At 32.0% G+C, this 23,930-nt stretch overlaps 2 protein-coding genes across 2 annotated transcripts; both read right to left on the bottom strand.

Annotated features, from left to right (window-relative positions):
* Positions 1–219: 219 nt before the first annotated feature.
* Positions 220–14,664, bottom strand: LOC134697612 (uncharacterized). The gene is made up of 4 exons (XM_063559896.1): positions 14,462–14,664; positions 3,381–3,460; positions 2,587–2,724; positions 220–854 (listed from the first exon to the last, which is right to left on the bottom strand). The coding sequence occupies exons 1-4, from the start codon at positions 14,662–14,664 to the stop codon at positions 220–222; spliced, it is 1,056 nt and encodes a 351-aa protein (XP_063415966.1).
* Positions 14,665–14,813: 149 nt separating this feature from the next.
* On the bottom strand, positions 14,814–23,167 carry LOC134696835 (uncharacterized). Its single transcript, XM_063558788.1, has 3 exons — positions 22,908–23,167; positions 19,279–19,356; positions 14,814–18,040 (listed from the first exon to the last, which is right to left on the bottom strand). The coding sequence occupies exons 1-3, from the start codon at positions 23,098–23,100 to the stop codon at positions 15,198–15,200; spliced, it is 3,114 nt and encodes a 1,037-aa protein (XP_063414858.1). The 5' UTR covers positions 23,101–23,167; the 3' UTR covers positions 14,814–15,197.
* Positions 23,168–23,930: the final 763 nt, after the last annotated feature.

Genomic DNA, 23,930 nt, shown 5'->3' with positions numbered 1-23,930 from the left:
ACTGTTAAAAAGTAAAATTACACAAATACCGAACTCCGCAAAACATTCATGTTCCCACATATCGGTATGGACTGCACATTTGTTTATTTTGATTGCAAGATACTGGAAGATAACGAATAATTTAACTCACAGATGCAAAACTTCATAAATTGTTATATTCTATATAGTAATACATGTTTGAAATAGCAGGTTCAGTAAAAGGCAAAAGACAAAACATCTTTACATTGTGTTTAACCTTTTGAAGGTCCATTCAACATGATGTTCAATTGCATCTTCCTTTTTATCTCCATTCTCACAAACAACCACTGGCTTAATCTCGGCATTGTTCATGTCTTCTAACTCTAGATAAATAACTTTTGCGGGATTGTCGTTTGTTTTTTCTTCCTTTTCAGAGATTACAGTATTTTCCAGTTTTGAATAGTTCTTTAGTTGTTCGTCTTCTTCTTTGTCTTCTTGTTCAAATACTACTTCACTGTTTAGTTTTATTTTAGAGTCGGTTATTAACGAATGATATGGATTTATGTACCCATCGTTCACACTTTCTTTAGACTCTTTGTTCGAAGAACTTAAATTCGAGTCGCTACTAGTTTGATCTGAGTATGGCGAGTCGGGACACATTCTCTCTTCGTCAATTTCTGCATAATCGTTAATATCGTCTTCAATATCATAATGAAGTGAATTTCTATGTCCGTTAAAATCTTGTTGACCGGGGGAAATGTTCGGTATGACATGGAAGAATTTTCGAGGTCGGAGTTTTCTACGTATGCAATACACAATCAAAACGCATATGAAAACAAGGATCAAAAACGAAGTAATCCCAACTATGACAACGACTGTTTTGCGGTCACCAATTTCTGTCAAATATATTTAATATTATTTTATGAATCAAAATATTATATTTAATATTAAACATGTAAAAATAAAACTATACCTGTCCACGATCTAAATAAACCTTATTCGTGCAACTAATTCTTGACTTAACTTATTATTTTTATAATTTACTAAATCAACTTTGATGGTTCAATCTTTTAAAATATGAATACTCATTTCATATGCTTTAAAGTTGTTTTCTATTATTTGGTCGCGCAGTTGTCTCTTTTCAATTTTATTGTTTTCTTCAAATGGTTGAAATTAAAATCAAGACAGTGATTTGCATGGTTTCCGAGACGTGTCTTTATATCATAAAATTGAGAATGGAAATTACTTGTACATGAAATATCTCAAATTAAGGCATCACACTTATTTTATAGACACATGTTTTATGTTGATTACTATATATAGCTAGATGTCAGTATGTTGTTTTCATTTGCAAAAAATCAGCGAATATTCATCGGAACTTTCAATGTCTTGGTACGAATGCATAATACCACTTACGTTAATATTTGTTTGAAAATGACGGATTTCTTTTCTAGTCTTACGATAAATAAATAGTATGATTGTATATCTTAGTTTAAGTAGTTTTATTAGCCTTAATTCATAACAGCATTTGCTACCATCTCTTATATTCCTTTTCCACATTTTAAGACAATTTAAAGCTTTAAAAATATTCTATAAACACCTGTTTTCAGTTGATCTATGGACATTCCGTAGGATTTCAAGTGGTTTTTCGTTAGACGATTATGCGTGTGTTTCATTGCACGCATACGTGTATAATTTTTTTCAAATACAAAGCAGTCTCGAATAAACTTTCTCTGAAAATTAGATTTTTTTCGTGGGAAATAAATGCTTACTAAGTTTCAAATCTTGAAGAGTTTTTTAAAACCAACCTTACAAATTGAAAAAAAATATATAGACAAAAACTGTTTAGTGTCTTTAAATATCAGCTGTATTTGTACGAGGCTAGTGAACAAAGTGTATGTGAGCTTTTATCGAGCTACTACAACTGTTTCGAGCCGAGTACAAATACAACTGATATTTAAAGACACTAAACAGTTATTGTCTTTATCCTGCAATTAATTCTGTATATTATTTGTGTTTTGAATGACACAAAAAACATGTTTTGCATTTATTTTCGATTTGAAATCCATCGAGGCCCGTGTAGTAATACGATACAGTAATCACACATTCAGCTAAAGACGGGTTTGCAAAAAAATAATCTCGAATGGTCAACAATAATACACCGCTCAAGGTGAATAAGTATCTTTTTTAACATAACAACTAATTTCAACATTAAAATCAAATAACAAAACATTGTCCAATTTGAAACAGAAGTGTACGAGTTGTCCTACGCTTCAGGCTCGACATTCATTGAACATGCATGCTGAAATTGACATGGTTGTTATTGTTACACAATGATACACATTCAAGTTTTGAAATCGATAGCTGTCATCGTAGAAAAGACTGCTGATCATGTGTGTATGTTATCAGAAAATTGTTATGTGTCTAATTGCTCTAAAAAATGTTTGAAAACGAACGGAATGTATAAAAGTAATCGTTAATTCGCAATTAATACGTCATTTAAATGTGACGGCAATACACATTCTGAGGTCACGCAGGTTCAAACAATACTCAGTCCGACAGGGCTGTATCTGTATAGCAAAACACCTAATTGCAGGATAAAAGTCTTTAATTGGTATGGATCTTAACCTGTTAGAATATATTTATTGGTAACATTCAAACTGTCTTTGTGGTTTTTATTCTTCAGCGTTGCTATAAAGGGGCGTTGTGTGTTTGTTGTACCCTCATGGTATGTCAATGTTGTCTGCGTCAAATTGTTAACCAAATCTGTAATGAAATATCATGAAAATTTAACAAATTTCAAATTCTTTTTGTTTGACTTAAATGTTTATAGACCCGAGTTATTGGTGATAACTAAACAAAAGCTTTTAAATTGGGTTATAGTGTACGTATTGTGTATGTTTGTTCATTTTTCCTTGGATATATGTATAGAAGGAGTTGATATCTCACATAAAATGTTTAATCCTACCGCTTTTTTTGCGCCTTACCCAAGTCATGATCCTCTGGTAAGTCTTTAATGTTTGTTTTATTATTATTTAAGTACACTCATATGTTTTGGACTTTAGTGTGACGTCCATTTTCAATGAACTCTGGGTTCTAGTTTTTCTCTCGTTGTGTAGCTGGCCTTGGGGCTGTTTATTTCTCTATGGTCGGGTTGTTGTCCCTTTGGCCCATTCCTTTTCTCAAATACTAGTATAGATAATCAAAATATAATAATTTGGTAACAGTGTCATCAAGAAAAGCAGTGTTTTTAGCCTTGGTTACTCACGTTTATAAAACGCACGCATCACATTAATATTAATTTGTTTAAGTGAAATAGTAGTCTACAAGGGGAGGCATTTAAGGGAAGAGAAAGAAGAAGAAGATGATGTTTCTAAACATCACATATTGGATTGATAAAAATTCAGAATCATGTTACTAACATTCTCCATTTTTTTCAGTATCGGTGATTGTTAGCAATGTTGTCTGTTCCGCCTGGATACATCCAACTTTGTTATCACATCTACAACAATAACAAGTTTCATATTGTAAACATCCTTCTTTCCCTCCGTTTATAGCTTGGATATAACTGACATTACCCTCAAAATCAAAATGTTTAAAAATTTCCTCTGAGTTCGGGATAATTGTTAATTTAACTTTTTTGATATTAAAACACTTGTTAGATATTACATCATGTACATTGAATAATAATTATACGTTTTTAAATCAAATAAATAATCATCACAATTATATCTACATTTTAGTTACCTCTGATCTAATTTGCATTTGCAGTATTCTGCACATTTCATTCCAAATGTGTTTCTCGGACAAGGTACACATGGTGATTCAGCCGCCGAGATGAACCCAATAGTACACGCTAAATGAAAGAATTAACTAACAGTTTTCAGCCAATTAACGGACGAGTGGTTTCTGGAAATGATTAGATGAAATTTAGATCGAAAAACTTAGTTTTTTTTACTTTTTGTTATATCCCTATATTCGTGCTTGTATCTTGATAGAAAAGAATATTAATTAAAAATGTGTTTAAAAGAATATATTGCACACCTCTTAGTAGTCATCGCATTCTTGTGTCATTAACTTGTAATACAAATGTACTTTTTGTCATATATAAAAGTATTCCAATATCACTACAACTAACCAGGAATAATGGCCACCAAACAATTGAAAATCATCGATTTCATTAAAAACATGATAATGCAAATTAAAATTTTTAGCCATTTATTTTAATCGAATAAAGTACTTATTGTTTTATTTTTATCATCAGGAAGGACACAGCTAATTGAATAAGGTTGATTAATTATTAGTCAGATGACATTCTACATATGTATCTTTTTATCGGAAACTATGGACAAAAATATAATGATAATTATCTAGCATAGGAAATGACTGCTTAATATCTATATCAAATTTTCTAAAAATGTTTAACAATTGTCCCGTGGTGCACCAGCTTGGCGTCAAGTTGGATTGCCATTCAGATGAGCAGAATGTCAAATTAACCTAGTTGTTTTTAATACTTATACAAGTTTTCCATACGTTTGTCCCTAATGTGAAGGACAAATATTTATACTAGAATAATTATAAGGTATCATGACCTTAAATCAGTATTTAACATTTTCATGTATATAACGTCAACTTAAGTCAGTTCTGCTTTGTTTTAAAAACTCATCGTTGGACGTAAAAGCGCATAATATGTCCATTGTTGTAAACATAATTGTTTACTGGGACATATTTTGACAATTTACGACTCCTCAGTGGTAGTCGATGGCAAATATTTCATTGCCCCTTTACCCAGAGATAAATCCAGTGTATGTCATTTTGATAGTATCATGCAAAAACAATTAAACGAATTTGAGTCTGAAACTGTCAGTGCAATCTTGATATCATCTGAAAAGTATAAATTATACACTTATGAGTTATGTTCAGTCTTTCAGGATTTTTTCAATTAATCGACTGCTATTAATTCGCTTCAAGAACATTCAGTCCAGTCAATCTAGTATGACGTTTATTTGTATAGGTAAGTAACAACTTCTCAACAGTCTAAACACTGACCGAAAAGATCGAGATTGACTGCAAAAAAATCGTCTCATCAGTACCGAAATTACTTGAGCAGATTAGTCAGAATCCTTACTTAAAAACAGAAATTACTTGATTATTTTTTTCAGCAACTACAATCCCATCTCTTTTCCCCGAAAGAAGGAAACAAATTAGACTTAACACCAGTTTTGTACTTACATGAGAAGCATTATAGGTGTTATATGTAGAGTAGTATTTGCTTACCCTCCAGAATCACCACACTTTTTGTTGAGATTCGTGTTGCTTAGTTTTTTTGTTTTCTATGTTGTGTATTGAGTACTATTGTTTGGCTGTTTGTCGTTTGTAGTTTATCGTTTTTAGTCATGACGGTTTCAAAAGAGGGACGAAAGATACCAAAGGGACAGTCAAACTCATAAATCTAAAACAAACTGACAACGCCATGGCTAAAAATGAAAAAGACAAACAGAAAAAACAATAGTACACATGACACAACATAGAAAACTAAAGAATAAACAACACGAACCCCACCAAAAACTAGGGGGTGATCTCAGGTGCTCCGGAAGGGTAAGCAGATCCTGCTCCACATGTGGCACCCGTCGTGTTGCTTATGTGATTACACATCCGGTAATTAGTCTTATTCGGTAGGTCACATTCATGAAAGGGAAGGGGATTGTATACGACGTAAGGAACATATCCGATATCATTTGTGAAACGGTTATTCAATAACGGTCAACCAACTCCTGATGGCGTCCGTAAAATTTACGAAGGGATGATTTCAACTTCACCATTTGGAACTCTTGGTTTAATAGCTTCCTTGTAAGCAGTAACCCTCTATCAAGAAAATCATGATAGGAAATGCAAGCACGGGAATATCGTATCAATTGGGAGATATATACCCCGTATGCAGGTGCTGCTGGAATGTTGCTACTTAGAAATGGAAAGTTCACAATTGGAAAGCTGTAATCATCTCTTTTGTCGTAAAGTTTTGTCTTCAATCGACCCTCATTGTCAATTTCTAGATGTAAGTCAAGATATGAAGCCGACTTAACTGTATCTGTAGTATCCTTTATCTCCAATTCAATGGAATAGATGCGTTCCACAAAGTCACCAAATTTTGAATTGTTTAATGACAGAACGTCATCTATATAGCGGAAAGTAGAGTTAAAGGATATTGCTAACTTCTTATCTTTCTTCCTAAGAAGTTCCTGCATGAAGTCAGCCTCATTATAATAAAGAAACAAGTCGGCAAGTAGAGGGGCGCAGTTTGTTCCCATTGGGATGCCGACAGTCTGTTGAAAAACACGTCCTCCGAACGTAACAATGTGTTGTCAATCAAGAAATCAAGCATCTTGATAATATCGGTTTCAGAGAATTTTTTGTTTGAATCAGAATGATTCTTTACAAAGTAGGATTTATCCATCCCTAAGACAAGATACTTGTATCTACGTTGGCCATTCTTTTTTATGAAGCAAAGTAATACCAACTCTTTTAATTTGTCTTTTAGTTTGGAATGTGGAATACTTGTGTAAAGAGTAGAAAAGTCAAATGTTTTAATACTGTTACAAGATGAAAGAGAGTTAGATTGTATGTACTATAAAAGATCTTTGGAATTTTTAAGTATCCACATCTGATTCACGCCACCTTTAGAATAGGCAGTTTCACAATAACTTTGAAGCCCGTCTTAATTCCCATTATCAGCCCTTTGACCCTTTTTTTATTTTTGAAGATGTCTTTTGCAAAATAAAACTGATGGAACCACAGCGATAATACAACCATAAGTCAACGAAAAACAAAGTTTATCATGGCCAAAATGACAGAAGCCAAAGAAAAGGCATAAACAACAACACACCGTAAACTAAAGACTAAGTAGCACTATCCAAACGAAAAGTCCAGTGGTTGTCCAAGCAGCTATAAAAATAGCCCCAAATGTAAAGTGCAAAATATGCAAATTGGACAAACGACAGTCAAATATATATAAAAATGCGTAAGGGTTCCGTGGAACCCAGTGTCTCGCATACTTTTGCAGTTAATTACAGGCTAAATAAAATGAGGAAAACATTTAATAATTTTTCGACTGGATACTATCTTTAGATTCTGAGAAGCTTCTGTCCAAGTTTGGTAAAAATCTTGGACAGTTTATGAATTTTATAAATGTTTTAAAAACCTTAACTGCAGACTGTATGTAATGTTAACTGGACGAAAAAACTTAAGGCCATTTATAAGTAAAATACGGAAAATAGGATTTTGTTTTTACTTCTGGTTACTATCTTATGAAAATAAATAAGCTTCTGTCCAAGTTTGGTAGAAATATGTGCTAGTTTAAGGAAGTTATTAAAATTTCAAAAACTTTCACCACAGAGTGAATATTAGTGGACGCCACCACCGAGGACGACGCCGACGACGCCGACGGAATTTAGGATCACTATGCCTTGATTATTTTACACAATTAGGATCTTTAAATTACTTCTGATTTTTATATATGTTTCATGATAATTGTCTTCTTAAAAGAATGATATTTACTTAAATATTTCAGGAAATTATTTCCCATTAGGATACGTATTTTTTTTTATTAAATTTAGCTTTAACTCAAATACACTATTTTCATAGTATTTGTAAAAATTATTATTTTTAATAATTTTTCAATAGTTTGACAACCCAGATAGAATTTCACAAATACTGTGACATTTTTTCCACCGGATACAATTTTGCTATACATGTACAGGCGACAACCTTCGCCCTAACCTGGCACAGTAGCACAACATTACAACATAGAAAGACACACTAAAAAAAACAAATGAATAGGCTTAACTCCAGTAAAAGAAATATTAACAAAACATGTAAACATACAAAGAACGATAAAAAAGCAAAAACAAAAACAAAAAAACAAAAATGCAAAAACAAAAAACATTTTGTTATTCATAATACAAACAGAGGTGACAATTTATCGTTATAATTAAGATTTATCAGAGGTAGTATATATACAAAATAGTGAAACGAGATATTTCACAAAGCAATAAATATTAATGAGTTCTCACGGATCAAATAGTGATTTCCGCGCTTTAAGTACAATATCATTGTCGTAAAAAATAATCAGTGCAAAATACATATTTAAGTTAGTTTCCTTCAGGTACAGTCAAACTTACCAATCAAAGTTTTAAGAAGGGTTTGATAAAAATAACCCCCTTAAATTGTTTACCAGTGATGCATTGAGTACTTTCGTTAAAATCTATAAGATCACTACAAAGACGAGCATAACGAACGAGTTGGGATATATAAACATCGTATGATGGAGCCAGTAGCACATCGCCGTCTCAATAAAAAACAAATAACCAAAGAGAATGCAAAAAAATAGTATGGAGTTTCCCTTGAGATTATAAAATCGTTAAATCTAGAAAAAGACAGCTACTGCTGTTTATGTCTGATATATTTGAAATACGTTTCTTTGGGTCAACTTCGTTAGTATATTTAGAGAACTTTGGATTATTTAAAGATAACATATCCACAAGATAACGGTATATTGTTGAAAATGACAACCAAAAGGAACAATGAAGTGCCATTTCCACTTTTGGTCATAAACTGAGAAAAGGTTACGTACAATCTAGACACTAGGCAATTTGTTTCATTCTGAAATATTGTTAATCTATAATTTCTTGTCCTTTTTTATATATATGTGTGGAATTCGCACATCTTCGCTCATATAAGAATCTAAATGACGATCGATTATGGATGCATACAGAACAAATTCTTGTTCACTACTTGAATTCTTTAAAATTGAATAATTTACCAGGAAATAATCGTAATTATAAACTTACGTTCACATTTACCTTCACGATTCTCGTAATTGTCACAGCAAAACATCTTTTTGTAGTAAAATATTCCATTATGTGATTTTGCGCTACAATGATTTTTCAGTAATATATGTTTAAGGATTGAATAATATACATTTTAGATATATTTAAGAGGAAAAAAAGACATTATTTTTATATCTATTGTTGGATGGATATAAAATGGTCATTAAAATAGTAATATGGATTTTGTTATCAATATTTTTAAAGCAAACTAAAGATATCATTTCATATACATCTGCAATTTCATTTATCTACAATATGTCGATACCTGTAACTTTGCATTTCATAATTTTTACCCTGACAGTGTATGACGTCTTTACACTAAATGTGTTGGTCATTGATGTGAACTGATTGGTAATTTAGTCTGAGATGCTTTTTTTCCTAGTTGAACTAGCTGTCATTAACTGTCATATCTGTACTAAGTGTTTTGTAGGGATGAATAAAGTACTCAGCCACGTCCCCTCTGTCTTTTTGTACATCAATTAAGCCGGTACCTTTCTCGTATGAATTATATTTGTCATTTCGGACCTTTTATTACTGACTGTGCGGTATGGGATTTGCTCGTTGTGCCTTTTAGTCTCATAGAAAAGTTGTCACACTGGCAATCATACCACATCAAATTCTTTTATATATCACTATTTTACAGTAAACCACTTTTGATGATGTGTTTTCTTGTTTTGTAAAGAAAAAACGAGGAATGCCTGAACGAGTTATAAGTATATTGAGGATAAATTTTCGAACTTCGAGTTGTAACAATTTGTTTATCTGTTTATTTATCTTTTTATTCATTGGTGTACGACTATGGTTGTGATTGCCATATTAGTAACGTCAGACGCAACTCTTTTGAGAACTCGTTGTTTGTTTGAAACTATCTTGCAAAGACTTTTAGTCATCTTCCCCATTAAGTAATTTGCTTTTGATGCTTCCTCTTACGGGTGTTTGTTACATTTGTTTATTTTGTAATCTTTTTTCAGATATTCGGAATCCTAGTTTTATCTATTTAAAGTCAATAAAACTGTTGCTCGCTAAACACTATTTTTCTTTTAGTAATTCTATCACATCTAGTTTCAAAACCATGCTATAAAAAATATTCCATAATTTCCCACCAAGTTTTGAATTAAATGTATCTCAAAAACATAGATTTCTCTTTGTTTCTGCCTTATTTTTTTTTTTATTTTTTTATAAAGCTTGCGACTTTGAAGCAGATAAGCGAATGTCATTGAGATTTAAGTTCAACGACTACATAATGACACAAACTAGACAATCATACGAAATAAGATCGGAAATACCCACAATGACATGTCAAAAAGTAAAATAAAGGATAAATAAAATTATAGTTTACAAAATAATACAAAAGAAACTTATGATTGAGCAACACGGTCTACATTACCCAAAATCGGAAATAATCTCGATATCTCAAGACGTGTTATAAAATATAGTAGATCATGCTAAATATTTGTCGTGTTACTTCTGTAAAAGAAGGACGAAAGATACCAGAGGGACAGTCAAACTGATAAATTGAAAATAAACTGACAACGCCATGGCTAAAACAGAAAAAGACAAACAGACAAACAATAGTACAAATGGCATAACATAGACGATTAAACAATATGTAACACGAACCCCACCAAAAACTAGGGGTGATCTCAGGCGCCAAGAAGGGTAAGCAAATCTTGTTACATATGTGGCATCCTTCGTGTTGCTGATTTTATAACAAATCCGGTATATAGTATAATTCGGTAGGTCACATTCATGAAAGGGAAGGGGATTGTTGGACGTAAGAAACGTATCCAATATCATCCGTAAAACGGTTATTCCATAACGACCAAACAACTCGTGATGGCGTCCGTTAAACTTAAGAAGTGTTGATTTCAACTTCATCATTTGGAACTCTTGGTTTAATAGCTTCTTTGTGAGCAGCAATCCTCTATCAAGAAAATAATGATAGGAAATACAAGCACGATGATATCGTTTGTTGCTGGATTGTTGATACTTAGAAATGGAAAGTTCCCAATAAGAAAGCTGAAATCATATCTTTTGTCGTGAACCGACACTCATTGTTAATTTGTAGATTTAAGTCAAAATATGAGGCCGACTTTACTGTATCTGGTCTATCCTTTATCTGTAGTTCGATCGGGTAGATGCGCTCAAGCCACCACATTTTGAATTATTTAGTGAGAGGACATAATCTATATAGCGTAAAGTAGAGATAAAGGAAATTGCAAGCTTCTTACCCTTCATCCTAAGAAGTTCCTGTATGACGTCAGCCTCATAATAACGTCGACAAGAAGAGGAGCACAATAGGTTCCCATTGGAATGCCAAAAATCTGTTGAAAACACCTCCTCCTAACGTAACAAATATGTTGTCAATCAAGAAATCAAGCATCTTGATAATGTCAGTTTCAGAGATTTTTTTGGTTTTAGTCAGAGTGATCCTTTACAAAGTAGGATCGATCCCTCCCGAAGACAAGATACTTGTATCTACGTTGGCCATTCTTTTTTTTATAAAAAACTACCAACTCTTTCATTTTTTCTTTTAGTTTGAAATGTGGAATGCTGTGATATACATTGCAATATCATATCAAGGGATTATGCCCACTGTAAACCTAGTAGTAGAATGATTATTTCCTCCTATGTAACTTTTAGATATAATCCAAATCGTAAACCATCGGTCATGCTAATTTTTTTACATTAAAGCCAAACAAAAAAATAATTTCGAAATTTTGACGTGCTTTTAACATGTTTGGCGGACAATTTAATCCAGTACGAGATATAAAAAATTTAGTCAATATAGTAATCTATAGAACAAAGAAAACAACGAATTAGATGTTTTTTTCCATAGATATTTGGCTTTTTCGTATTTTCGAATTTTTTGGTGAAAGTGCGTAGCAACAGAACTTTTGGCACTGTCGTGGTGTTCATATTAGTACAAACCCAAACAAACATAAAGGGTAAAACTATCAAAAATAGGGGTACAGCTGTCAACATCATCTTATTGTCTTAGACACTATAAAATCAAACAAATAATTATGTAACAAGCACAAAAAGGCATATAGACTAAGCCCTTTTGCAAAATTGAAAGGCAAGAATACTAAAATTAACAATAGCACAATAACCCAATGACGGGATGTATAAGTACATAGCCACTTCATTATGTATCAAAGAAACACGGCACATTCAATTTAGCCAAAAAAAAATGGTGGGTTAAACCTGGTGTTACAGCTACCTTATCCACTTACTTGTATGACAGTCTCATCAAATTCCATTACAACATCAACGATGCGTGAACAAAACAAACACACAAAATAGGTGAAAATGTCAAAAAACGCGGTTCAGCAGTCATCATAGTGTAACAATCTTAATCACTATAAAAACAGACAAATATGTAACTATGAAGCACAAAAAGGCATATATCAAATTTAACAACGTCATTCATCCATTACTTTTTTTTATACGATTTCAAGTACTGGGACCGATCAATCCTTACCCTGATAGGCATATAATTATGCTAACATTAACTACATTAATTTAGCAGAAAACAAAGGACAAGCATACAAAGATTATAGAACAATAAAACTATGACGGGATGTATGAGTACAGAATCACGTCAAATGAAAAATACTAAAAACAGACTAAACAGTAAAACATGTAAACGTATTATCAATATAGAGAAATAAAAGAACACTGTAGCAGTTTATTAAGAACAATCGTACGCAGAAAATATACTTCAGAACCGTCTTGTATCATTTTTAAAGATGATACATTTTAAACAGATTTATTTTTTAATATAATATTTATTTCAATATAGTCAAAAGGTTGTATTGACAGTGATGGGAATAAATTTGATAACATTTCATAGTCCCTTAAGTATTGTTATGAAAAACGAAAAATTCGTGTAGAGTTCTGCAGAATCGATTTATAGTCTGCAATTGCTGCTCCCAATGTTGAAATATAAGTTTAACTGCCTTCAATCTTTTATCAGAAATAACAATAAAATAGAAATAAAATGCTATTTAGTCAAGATCTAAACTATTCAGTTGTAAATTTTATCTGTACAGACGGACGAACGGACAGACAAACGAACGGACGAACAAACAAACGGACGCATGTACCGAAAAAAATATAAATAGGGTATACAAACGAGAAATCAAAACTTTTAACATTTTCCTCTGAATACTGTTGCTCAATCATGAAAGTTTCTTGCATGCTTCAAAGTCAAATGACTGTTGGTCAACATTTCGAGATATGTTTAACCTTACACAGCAAAAACTTCTTCTTCGTTGATTATTCAAAGACAAAAAAACATACACATTTGTTTTACCACATTCAGCTATGGACACTGTCTTTTGATATCCAAGTATCTTCCTTGCAAAGTCAGCTAATTTCAATGAAAGTTTTGGGAAACTTAATTATATTATCTTATTAAACTTTATTAAAATGGTGTTATGTCACGTTTGCTAAGCACATGAAGCTCTGAAAAAGTTCTTGTTTGATGTATAATATAACTCCTTTAAATTTGATTTAACAACATGTATTCCCTAAGTTTTATTTCGGCTTAGAAAACATAAATATCAACTATGGCATCGAAAAAATAAAAATTAAAAAAATGTGTGTCTTTCTACTTATTGATTTCCTTTGCCGTACCATTAAGTTGACTACAGTACCTGTATTCTTTGCTACACATTCCATCACACAAACAAATATCCAGCGTTAAATGAAATATTAGTATGTTAATCAACATGATGGTAATTGATATAGGACTGATTAAACTATCATGCTCTAGCAATTACGATATTCTGATCAATACTGCACAACGAATTGCACGACCTCGCTTAACAAACGGAAATAATGATACTAAATATAAATACAATGCTATTAATGATAGCTGTCAATTTATCATTTTTAATTAAATATTATTATTTCCTCAAAATGTGTCAACCTGTTAATCATTGCAACTTACATATGAATTTAAAAAACCAAACTGACACAAAAAATGCATCTAGTATTCTAAACACAATTGACTGCATTCCAAGGACTTGCATCTGCTACTCAAAGTTCTGACCAGCAATACGTCTTGTTTATTTGTTATAGGACAAACACTAAGATGATGATGCATCAATTACATGGATCATAGGTACCGACAGTTTAAGTTTTTTTTCTATTTAAGACACTATTAATGTGTACACCAGACTTGCGTTTCGTTAGTACAACATTGATCAGAGTCGTTCGAAACAGAGTTGGAGAGAAAACAATCGAGAAGAAGTTACTTAGTATTTCGATCGATCTCAAAGTTTTTGATAGTAAATTTACAAGACATAAATTATATTTCATGTCATGTTAGTTTCACACAAGTCACAAAACTGCTATTACATTAAATCATGTACTGTTATTCTTATTATTGAAAAATGTCCTTATTTACTCAAAAATTGCACAATGTTAGAATGTCCGTTTTCGTTTGCAAAGTCGAGTGCTGTTTTCCCTGCAATGTCCTTCTCTGAAACTAATAAGGGTGCTTTATCGAGAAGAGTATGAACGATTTCTTCAAATCCTTGAATACAAGCAAAATGCAATGGTGACTTCTTTTCCTGTCAAAAGTTGTGGGTACGGCGCCTTTTTCTAACAACAGTCGTATTATCTTAGCTCGACCATTTTTTGAAGCAGATATAAGCGGTGTTGTTCCTTCTTTATCACGACCATCAATGACAGCAGATTTCGATAATAACATATCAACTATTTCATAATGATCATCACTACAAGATATATGCAAGGGCTGCTTGCCTACATCGTTCGAATGATTTATATCTGCGCCGTTCTTCACAAGCATTGTCGCTATTTCTTGGTCTCCCCGTTTGCAAGCAACATGCAAAGGAGAATCTCCTTTAGCATTAAAGATATTAATATTTTGTTTATTTTCAAATGAGGATTCAATTGCCTCCAACTTGTCGTGTTCATGTCTGACATAATAAACTGCATTCCAAGGACTCGCATCTGCTACTCATAGTTCTGACCAGCAATACGTCTTGTTTATTTGTTATAGGACAAACACTAAGATGATGATGCATCAATTACATGGATCATAGGTACCGACAGTTTAAGTTTTTTTTCTATTTAAGACACTATTAATGTGTACACCAGACTTGCGTTTCGTTAGTACAACATTGATCAGAGTCGTTCGAAACAGAGTTGGAGAGAAAACAATCGAGAAGAAGTTACTTAGTATTTCGATCGATCTCAAAGTTTTTGATAGTAAATTTACAAGACATAAATTATATTTCATGTCATGTTAGTTTCACACAAGTCACAAAACTGCTATTACATTAAATCATGTACTGTTATTCTTATTATTGAAAAATGTCCTTATTTACTCAAAAATTGCACAATGTTAGAATGTCCGTTTTCGTTTGCAAAGTCGAGTGCTGTTTTCCCTGCAATGTCCTTCTCTGAAACTAATAAGGGTGCTTTATCGAGAAGAGTATGAACGATTTCTTCAAATCCTTGAATACAAGCAAAATGCAATGGTGACCTCTTTTTCCTGTCAAAAGTTGTGGGTACGGCGCCTTTTTCTAACAACAGTCGTATTATCTTAGCTCGACCATTTTTTGAAGCAGCTATAAGCGGTGTTGTTCCTTCTTTATCACGACCATCAATGACAGCAGATTTCGATAATAACATATCAACTATTTCATAATGATCATCACTACAAGCTATATGCAAGGGCTGCTTGCCTACATCGTTCGAATGATTTATATCTGCGCCGTTCTTCACAAGCATTGTCGCTATTTCTTGGTCTCCACGTTTGCAAGCAACATGCAAAGGAGAATCTCCTTCAGCATTAAATATATTAATATTTTGTTTATTTTCAAATGAGGATGCAATTGCCTCCAACTTGTCGTGTTCATGTCTGACATAATAAACTGCTTGATTTTTACATTCCAACGTTTCGTCGGAAGGATTATAACTGAGCAAAACTTTTACAATTTCAAGATTTCGTTTATCGCATGCAACATGAAGTGGTGAGTTGCCCTTTTTATTACATACATTGACAGAACAATGATTATGCAATAATATATTCACTGTTGTTTTATGTCCACCTTTGCAAGCAATGTAAACTGCTGAACGACTCTTAATATCACATTTTGAAATGTCAGCTTTATTTTGTATCAACAGTTTGACGACTTCGTCACGTCCATTGCTTGAGGCAATAAGCAGTGGTGATCGACCATTCTCGTCACATTCTGATATGCTGGCTTTCATTTCTATAAGTAATTCTGCTACTGCTTTTCTACCACTTTTGCACGCAGCAAAAAGTGGTGTCCATCCATTTTTATCTTTAATAGATATACTTGAACCTGCTTGTATTAATTTTCTTACCGTTTCTGTATGGCCGCGTCCAGATGCCAGAAATAAAGGTGTATGTTTTTCGATATCCAATAAATCTACGGCGTGCTTTTTATCCAATAATAGTTTAACAACATGTTCATGTCCTTTTTTAGATGCTGCGTGCAGTGGTGTCCTTTTTTTGTCATCGCACTGTGAAATGTCGAGGTTTGTTTGAAGCAAAACATCAACAATTTGTTCATGACCTTTCTTGCAACAAACATATAAAGCAGATCTGCCTTTATGATCACGCACAGATATATCAGCTTTTCTTTCGATGAGTAATTTCATTATGTCTATATGATTTAAAAGCGCTGCAAAGTAAATAGATGACCTGCCAAAAGTATGAGTACCGTTTATATCACATCCTACTTCCAATGCAAAATCAACAATATCGGCATATCCCTCTATTACCGATTCAATTAAAGGTTTACCCAAGCTGCTAATATCATGACTGCGTTTTTCTTTTAATTCAATATAAAACGAGTCATGATCATAATTCTTCCTGTCCGTGATGGATATATTTCTATCTCTTTGGCATGCATTGTTATTTTGCCTGGCTTTTAAATTTGATATGCAATCTTTAATTCTAATAAAAATGTGATGTTCTCGACAATATTTTAGAAATTGTTTACGATACATTTTATCTTCCAGTTGTCTATTGTGAAAAAAGCTACAAGTATCACCATTTTCTAAATCATTAATCAGTCTATCAAAATACAAGGTCTCATTTTCCGTTTTAATGGAAATAAGCATTTCCTTTTCAGCTGTTTCATTGTGTATTGTTTCAAGTTTGTATCTTTCTGCAATGAACATACTACTTGCATGTTTAACAAAATGGCAAAAAAAGTATTCACCACATATTACTGCAGAAATATCGTAAATCTTGTTGTGTACAAAACTACAAGTTTTTTCGCTCCTAACAACAAAGGTCTTTTCCAAAATATCAAGATTTTTCTCCAATTCGGCTTTTACTGTTTTATCCCAAAGATTTAAAAACAAAAGTTTGAATATGCCAACTACTGATCTTTTTTTCTCTTCAGGTAATGTTTGTGCATCCAGCCAATTAACATTTAATTGGTTATCTAATATGACCAAAAGACTTATTAGAAAGAACTGATAACGTTGCTGTTCTTTAATCTTGTTTATATCAATTGTTATCCATTCAATTGGTCTTTCAAAGAATTTCCGAATTTGATCGTTTGATTTCCCCTTAGAAAGCTTACAGAGTAATGGAAAACTTAAACCCTTTATGCTGTCAATCATATTAGCGTGAAACAATTTATTTTTTATCATTATTTCTCGCTCATTGTCTGATAAAGGCCATTTTGATAGACTGAAAGTGTACTGTTTATAAAAATCAAGCATTCTAAATGATGGATCATTATAAACTGCACTGTCACAAGCTATTAATATTTTAATGTTTTTCTTAGCAATATCTTTTTTATCTAAACGTATTTTAGCCTCGATAATATCATCAAAAAGTGTTGTATAATGCGGTAGAACCCAAAGATCAACAGACGTTCTGTTAATCGTGTCCCTTCCACAAAACTCATCTACTACAAATACTTGTTTCCTATCTGCATTGTAGAAGTTTCTTATAATAAGTGGTACCATTACTATAGGCACTATATCGTAATCTTCTTCTAACCACAACTTGACGGCAAGATGTCTTATTAAAGATGTTTTACCCTCTCCTGAGTCTCCAACTACAAGAATGCAGTTATTTTCTTTAATCTGTTCTTCCAGTTTCTTTGAAGCGGTTGTTTGACTAAAACGTTTGTCTTCATCGAGCCAATCATGGATGTATTTTGTGTTAAGCTCTAAATAATAAAATATAAAATAATTCTTTTTTAAAACAAATATCAATACAAGACAATAAATGACATATCATGTGGAAAGCAAACGTAAAATGGCTTTTTCATTTTCTAAAAGAATGTAGCTAAAACGAACACAGCTTTGTAAAGGATGTATTCTTCAATCGCGTTCTAGATTTATTTCTAAAATATGTGATACAAATGGAAAATATCAATGAATGTTTTTAAAAAACGTTATAATCAAATTTTACTCTATGAGAAAAATTAGATATTTCCACTGAGTAGTTTTTGAGTAATCAATTTTTCAAATTTTATTACCAATCAAGTCAGTCTTTTAAAGCCAAAATTGTGAGAAAATGGATGAGGGATACATGACAATGAAAAAGCGATTTTTCTAGAAAAATGTATATCCCACATCCCTTTTTTCAGTTCAAATTTCTTAGGTATGTATTTGTTTAATCAATTGTTACAAACAAGTTGAAAATATATGGAATTCTTACTTAAAACGGAGAAGAATCACAAATTTACAAAATTGACAACATGGTTAATTTGACACAAAAAGCATCAAAATATGATAAAACTTTCTTATATTAACACCTACCTTTATTTTTTTTAATTCAAATTTATTCAGATTGGTTCCCTTCGTCTTTATTGACAAAAAGTTTAATTGTAGAATTGTGTTATTTTTCATGATAATAGACCAAAAATAGGTAAATATTGGGAAAAATGGGAAAATCATGAAAATTGGGTACTTTTAAAAGGTCGTAGCAAAAAAAAGAAGTGCATCACCGTATGATTTTTTCTTCACCAATTATTTATACAGTCATATAAACCCAAAAATCAGGTTTAGAAAAACGTTTCATTCTAGAAATTGTTGGCTCCTCAGAAGTGTGCAAATCCTTAAATAGAAAACACAAGCTTTTTTTTGGTCACACATATGTTAACTCACTTTGCATGTTTAGATCAATAGAATTTTAATTTTAAACAAGAAGCGCGTAATCACTTTAGTAATTATCATCTATGCATAAAAAAATCGGTGGTATGATTGCAAATGTGCCAACTCTCAACAACAGAACACCAATTCCACAGAAATTAACAACTAAGGGTCAACATTCGACTGTCGACAATGACCGAAGCTGATACCGCATAATCAGCTATAAATGGCCCCGAAATAACTAATGTAAAACAATTTAAACGAGAAAGGGAACTTCATATATCTTGTTTACACATTTGACAGAGCATACCTCTGTTGTACTGTGGGATGTTTTTATTACCATCATCATCATCACTCAAATCCTGGTCAAATTCATCACAAAGGTCAACTACAATACAAAACTTCTATGATAAAAATAGATGAAATGAAATGATTTATCGAAGAAAACTACATGCGACAAAGACCAAAAATGTTCTGAATATTGCTCTAAAATAAACTACTTCATATTATCATAAAATTAATAACACCGAACTCACACAAAATGTGATAGAAAAATCGAACGGCTTCGTATACCTCAATTTTTAGTAATTATGAATATAAAATTAAAGTGATGTGGTATAAAATTGAAAAATGAAGAAACTATCATATTGAGCAAAGAACAAATAGTTAAAAATTAAAGGACATTAACAAAGACATATCATCACTCATGACATTTTTAATGATTTAAGGGGTTCATCATATTTTATGTTTAGGTGCCCCGGTGTCAGAGTCATGAAAGTATTTACTACTGTAAACACTAGCCAGTCAACACTGAGGTTGTAAACAGTTATCAAAGGTACCAGGATTATAATTTAATACGCCAGACGCGCGTTTCGTCTACATAAGACTCATCAGTGACGCTCAGATCAAAACAGTTAAAAAGCCAAACAAATACAAAGTTGAAGAGCATTGAGGACCCAAAATTCCAAAACGTTTTGCCAAATACGGCTAAGGTAATCTACTCCTGGGCGTAAGAAAAACCTTAGTTTTTGAAAAATCCAAAGTTTTGTAAACAGAAAATTTATAAAAATGACCATATAATTGATATTCATGTCAACACCGAAGTGCTGACTACTGGGCTGGTGATACTCTCGGGGACGAAACGTCCACCAGCAGTGGCAGCGACCCAGTGGTGTAAACAGTTATCAAAGGTACCAGGATTATAATTTAATACGCCAGACGCGCGTTTCGTCTACATAAGACTCATCAGTGACGCTCAGATCAAAACAGTTAAAAAGCCAAACAAATACAAAGTTGAAGAGCATTGAGGACCCAAAATTCCAAAAAGTTGTGCCAAATACGGCTAAGGTAATCTACTCCTGGGCGTAAGAAAACCCTTAGTTTTTGAAAAATCCAAAGTTTTGTAAACAGAAAATTTATAAAAATGACCATATAATTGATATTCATGTCAACACCGAAGTGCTGACTACTGGGCTGGTGATACCCTCGGGGACGAAACGTCAACAGCAGTGGCATCGACCCAGTGGTGTAAACAGTTATCAAAGGTACCAGGATTATAATTTAATACGCCAGACGCGCGTTTCGTCTATATAAGACTCATCAGTGACGCTCAGATCAAAACAGTTAAAAAGCCAAACAAAAACAAAGTTTGTAAGTAAGAACCCCGCTCTTGCAGGTTCACTCGACTCCAATCTTAATTGACTAGGATTTACAGTTTTCCAATCGAAGGTCGGTGGCACTCCGGCTTCCTCCACAAATAGATACTGGCCGCCACAAAATTCTCTAGGCGGTGCTTTAAGGTGGCGTTAATACACCAAAAATTTGAAAAAATATATATTTCATGTTTAAACATTTTTTCATTAATCGCAAACGATGTCTTTGTTGTAATTAATTTCTTTTAAAAACAGAAACAATATGTTTGCCCTGATACTATAAAGACATAATCCAATTTGAATGTATATTTAATAAATATTTAGTAAAAAAATGTAGACTTGGTATATTTTTTCTCCCTTAAAATTACATGTATCAATTGCAAGTTTTAAAAAAGATGTTTCAATTCTTTTTTTTTTTAACAACATAAATAAATATTTATTTCAAATATTGGCTTGTTACAATATCATTCAAGAGTCCAAGCTCCTCCTGATGTTCCCTGTTACAATCCACTAATCACTCAGGGTAGTGGTTAGTTGCAAAATACATATTACATTTTTTACATCATATATATATATATATATTAGATAATATCGATTAATCACGTAATATGTTTTCTAATAGTTGCTAAAACATTACTTTTAACTTTCAAACATACTCTTCTATTGAACTCATTGCGAAAAATTGAGTAAACATTGACATTTTTTGTCTTTTGATCAGATATGTAGTAGGCTTTATAAATTGAAAAGCCCACAATTGTTAAAAAATATTCTTCTTCAGAAGTTTTATATCCAAATACTAAGTGTCTTAGTTTTACCTTAAAAGTTATTTTACTGTTATTTAAAACTTCATTTATTTTATTCCAAAAAAGTTTTAAATAAGGACACAGTAAAAAGAAGTGATCATAATCTTCTTCTGGTGTACAAAAATTACAAGAACTATTGTTTACAATTTTCCACCTGCATAAAAGTTTCTTTGTAGGTAGAATATGTTGTAGTAATTTCCATCTAAAAATTCTAAGTTTATTTTCCTTTAAATATTTGAATAAAAATTTATATAGATAGTTTTGATATAACACATCATCTATATCAAATATACGCAGCCATTTTTTGGGTCCAATAGCTGGTTCAATTTTTTTATTTATCAGAGACTTATATACAAGTTTATTTGTTAATGCTTCTAATTTTATAGGTAAACCATCCAATATAAATTGTTTTTTTTTTTATATAAACAATACTTTTTATAGAATTTTCCGATTTTAAAATTGCTGCCCAGTCTTTTGGTATAGATTTCTTATGTTTCAATTCTTAATATGTTATAAGTGAACATTAATTTTAGAGAATGAAGTCGTACTTTTTAATGTAAATATTGGGTTATGCCGCCTTGTACAACAGATGTATATTTATGTAAATGATCATTACCAGTAAAAACTATTTTGAAAGTAGTAATTTAAAGGGGACTTGTGAAAAGTACTGACATATGAGTTGTAGAACACTTATCTAAGGCCAGGATAAGAAGACATTAATCAGATTTTCGTTAATTTCGGTAATCAATACATATTTAAAAATATATATAATATCACATCAACATACGCTTAAAACACATGTCTGATGTATATCTCTATATTCGTCTTACTTGACTAGATACCACTTCAACTATTGAAGTTATATTATTGTATGTAGCGGATGTGGTCGAGTCATGAGCCCTGCCATGAGGTCAAATATTTGAATCTTGAGTGTATATCATGTGTGAGTCTAAATCATGTTCAAGGACAAACATTTTTCAGCATAACAATCTAACAGTTGAGTTTAATTTTCAGACTTATAAATAAAATTATAAAAGGCAATTGCATATGTTAAGAGGGGGTATTTATCTGAGATGCTATAATGATTTTCTTGTCTATTATTTGACTCATTATTGCGCCTGTATAATTAACTTTTTTCTCTCTTGCTTGATTTGTATCGTGTGTTCCTAATTTCTAACGTCAGAAATACATTTGAAGCATAATTACTTTTTTCAATCATCAGAAAAACTAATGCTGATAAAATATAATGGCATGGCATTAAACGCCATCACATAGTTCACGCTTATGATAAGGTATGCCCGACACACGTTTCGTCTACATTATACTCCTCGCTTGAATAAAACGTTTGCTAGGTGAAATCTGTTATAACGGAATTTTGGAGAATATATAAATAGTCAACATAGGAGACATATCGATCATAAGAGGAACTTAAATTTGATATTTGATGAGCGTTTATACTGGATCGTCAATGATTAAAAACTAACCGTGCGTTTCTAAGATCTGATTAGCAAGTGTTGAATATCCATGGATTTGTAAAGCTTGAATGAAATGGTCAAACCAAGCCTGGGATCCTCTCCATAGTTTTTGAAGTAGTTCCTGATTCTTGTCCTTTCTCCTTATTCCTTTGAATGATATAATATGCAGGTCCTCTTTGCGTAAAATGTTTTTGCTTATCATATATTTAGTTATAGCTTCGTAGTCTATTGTCGTGATGATATCGTAATAGTTTGCCTTAATACGCCTCCTGAAACTATCTGCATTTGAAAAAAGATAAAATATTCATATCAAAGCAAGATGTGAAATGCTTATATGTATTCATTTAGAAGTGTTAACAAGAGTATAATAATATGTTTATCAATTATAATAATTTATCAGAGAACACTTACGACACCACAAGGTAACCAGAAGACAAGAAAGACCTGTTATCGTCAGTCTTTTAGTGAATGTATCAGCTGGCCTAGCTTTTTTCATTGTACCTCATACATTTTCAAATATATAATGTACGAACAGTGTTTATTCCATTTAAATTATATCAAATACATTTACTTTGAAAATTTAAGTAGTTAATTACATTTCAGTATCTTTCATTTCGAGAAAATAGTGTTACCATAACAAATATCAAATGTCTGATTTCCGTACATTCCACTGGCGTTTCTTAACCAAAAAGGAGAAGAGTAGAAGAAGAAAAAAACAGAATTTTTGGACAATAAAATGTATGTAGATTTTAAATATATATATAACACATGCCTCTTGGACTGCTTTCTGTTTTACGTTTCATGTCAATTGAAAGGACGTCTACAAAAATAAAAAAGCAGCTGTTTGATTATTTAAAAAAAAAACTGACACTGTAAAACGAGGCACATAACGAGTAGTTAAAGGCCGCACTTTGAACTATATTGGTTTACTTTTACAAATTGTGACTTGGATGGAGAGTAGTTATTTAATATTTTCATTTCTATCTCTTAACACACTTTCGTACCATTTTCTTGGAAAGATTGATGCAACTT

The sequence above is a fragment of the Mytilus trossulus genome, chromosome 14, assembly GCF_036588685.1.
Source record: "Mytilus trossulus isolate FHL-02 chromosome 14, PNRI_Mtr1.1.1.hap1, whole genome shotgun sequence".
NCBI lineage: Eukaryota > Metazoa > Mollusca > Bivalvia > Mytilida > Mytilidae > Mytilus > Mytilus trossulus.
This window is presented reverse-complemented; position numbering and strand designations above follow the sequence as displayed.